Here is a 2,122-nt window from a genome sequence, read left to right as displayed (position 1 = left end):
GCCTGAGGAACAGTGGAGTTTCACCCTATTCATAGGAAAAACACTAGTGAAAAACACATTCCACTACTACTGCATATCGCCGCGAAAATCGCGTTTTGCACCTTCACGTAAAACGGGTGAAACTCCATTGTAGGTTCCTGGATGATTCTCTGATTAGATTCGGCCAGCGTTCATCCCCTAGTTGTGCAGGTCATCACATTGTTGGTTGATATTATTTTTATCGTGGATTTACTTATCAATTTTCGACTGATGTACCAGCGATCTGGTGATGGCATGCTGGAGCAACGTGGCAAGTGAGGAAAGTCTCTGTTGGGGTTTTCAACACTGTGGGGAAGCATTGAAGTTTCAACCGTTTCTCGTGAAGTGGTGTAAAACTCGGTGAAAAATGCGAAATTCGCGGTGATATGCAGTAGTCGTAAAATGCGTTTTTCATATCACGGGTGGAACTCCAGTGTGTATGACAAATTCGTGTTGCTCACTGGAGTTTCACCCGTTTTACGTGAAGTGGCGTAATACTCTGCGAAAAATGCGATACTGGCGCTATGCAGTAGTCGTGAAATATATTTTTCACAAGTGAATTTTATATCACTAGGGCGAAACTCTGCTGAACTAAACTGAATGCGACTACTATATTTTTACTCTCAAATACAACGAGTGAAAAAAAGAATTTAAAAAATGAAATTAACCCACGAAATTGAACTTTGCTTTCTGCAAATTTGAGTTTGCATTCTGTTTGAGACTTTTTTCGTTTTACGAAAAAATAATTTAATTTTTCTCTCAATTCTGTCGTTGACTTGAAATTGGGAAATTGTGTTGAAGGACAACTTTGTTATTTCTCTCCGTTTGAAAACCGAAAATTTTATGATAACATAATATTATGATTTTATGCTATATGACGTGGTTTATATATGTGATTGATTTTCGAGCATTGTAGTGTGGGAAATTACGGACATGATCAACTACATTTGTCGGTGACAATATGATTAAAATTTTGGTAAATTCTTGTTGGTTTTTCGAACAATTCTACCATAATTCGTATATAAAAACTCCTGAGCTCAGCTGAGGAAAGTGAACATATGTACTCCAACAGTGTAACATTGGAGTTTCACCCGTGATATGAAAAACAGTAGTGAAAAACATATTTCACGACTACTACAGGAATCCGCGAATATCGCGTTTTTCACCGAGTTTTACGACGCCACTTCACGTAAAACGGGTCGTGAAACTCCATTGTATTGATTATAGTGTCTTTGATGATATTGTTATGGGATTAAAATTTGACTCGTATTGTTATTGTCATACACGCGCAGCCCGACTTGGTTTTTTTTCACAATGTTACTCATGAACGATGATATTTCCCTTTCCCCCTTAGTCGTATATTTTACCAATTTCAACGAGTATTGATATTTTCAAAATACATATGAATGGATTTTGACTTGGGTTTTTTTTCTCGCTAATAAGCGATATTATTTCCTTTTCCCCTTAGTCGTATATTTTACCAATTCTAACGAGTATTGATAATAAGCGAAATTATTTCCTTTTCTTCTTAGTCGTATATTCTACCATTATCTCTGTTCCTGGTTTATATTCGATTTATTGGCCTGCTTACCCCTGATAGCAACTACTGTGCCTGACTTCAACACGGTAGTGGCATCCATGTTGAACTACTAGTTACTGTCGTGTGAGCTCAGGAGAGTACAAGTTTCAACGCAATCCGTCTCCTACGTCTGTTACGGTTAATTCGACTTTTTAAAGTGCTGCAACATCGTGCTCTCCTGAGCGGCGTTTTTCATAGGTAAACTCGGAAACACACCAAAGAGTCAATGAGTTATTCTTGGACAGGTTTTTGAGTGAAGCCTGGGCGGAGTTCGCCCTTTTTGGTGTTTTCCTCGCGACGGCTATTCACGTCATAGCTTGTATATGGTAGGGGTGACACGGTCCTTATTATCGTATTGATGTATCACCACTAACTGCAGAATTCCCAGATCAAATTTACCATTTTTTGAAAAAAAAATATTTTCTAAGCTTTTTACCGACTGGTGGGGTAATAAATTATCGAAAATTTTCATGGAATATCTGAACTTTTCGAAAACAATCGAACTTCGATCAATGACGTTAGTTT

The 2,122-nt window shown here is 37.8% G+C and overlaps 1 protein-coding gene across 1 annotated transcript in view; it reads left to right on the top strand.

Moving 5' to 3' along the window:
* Window positions 1-1,332: 1,332 nt before the first annotated feature.
* Window positions 1,333-2,122, top strand: part of Pmar_PMAR009985 (hypothetical protein) — a gene marked incomplete at both ends in the record, with an annotated part of 952 nt that continues 162 nt past the window's right edge. Inside the window, 2 exons of the mRNA XM_002777131.1 lie at window positions 1,333-1,397; window positions 1,551-1,644. Coding sequence (XP_002777177.1) covers window positions 1,333-1,397; window positions 1,551-1,644 — 159 coding nt within the window. The remainder of the gene's footprint in view (window positions 1,398-1,550; window positions 1,645-2,122) is intronic.

Source organism: Perkinsus marinus (assembly GCF_000006405.1).
Source record: "Perkinsus marinus ATCC 50983 genomic scaffold scf_1104296952298, whole genome shotgun sequence".
In the NCBI taxonomy this organism is placed as follows: domain Eukaryota; phylum Perkinsozoa; order Perkinsida; family Perkinsidae; genus Perkinsus; species Perkinsus marinus.
Note: the sequence above shows the minus strand (reverse complement) of the source record. Positions and strands in the feature narration are given on the sequence as shown.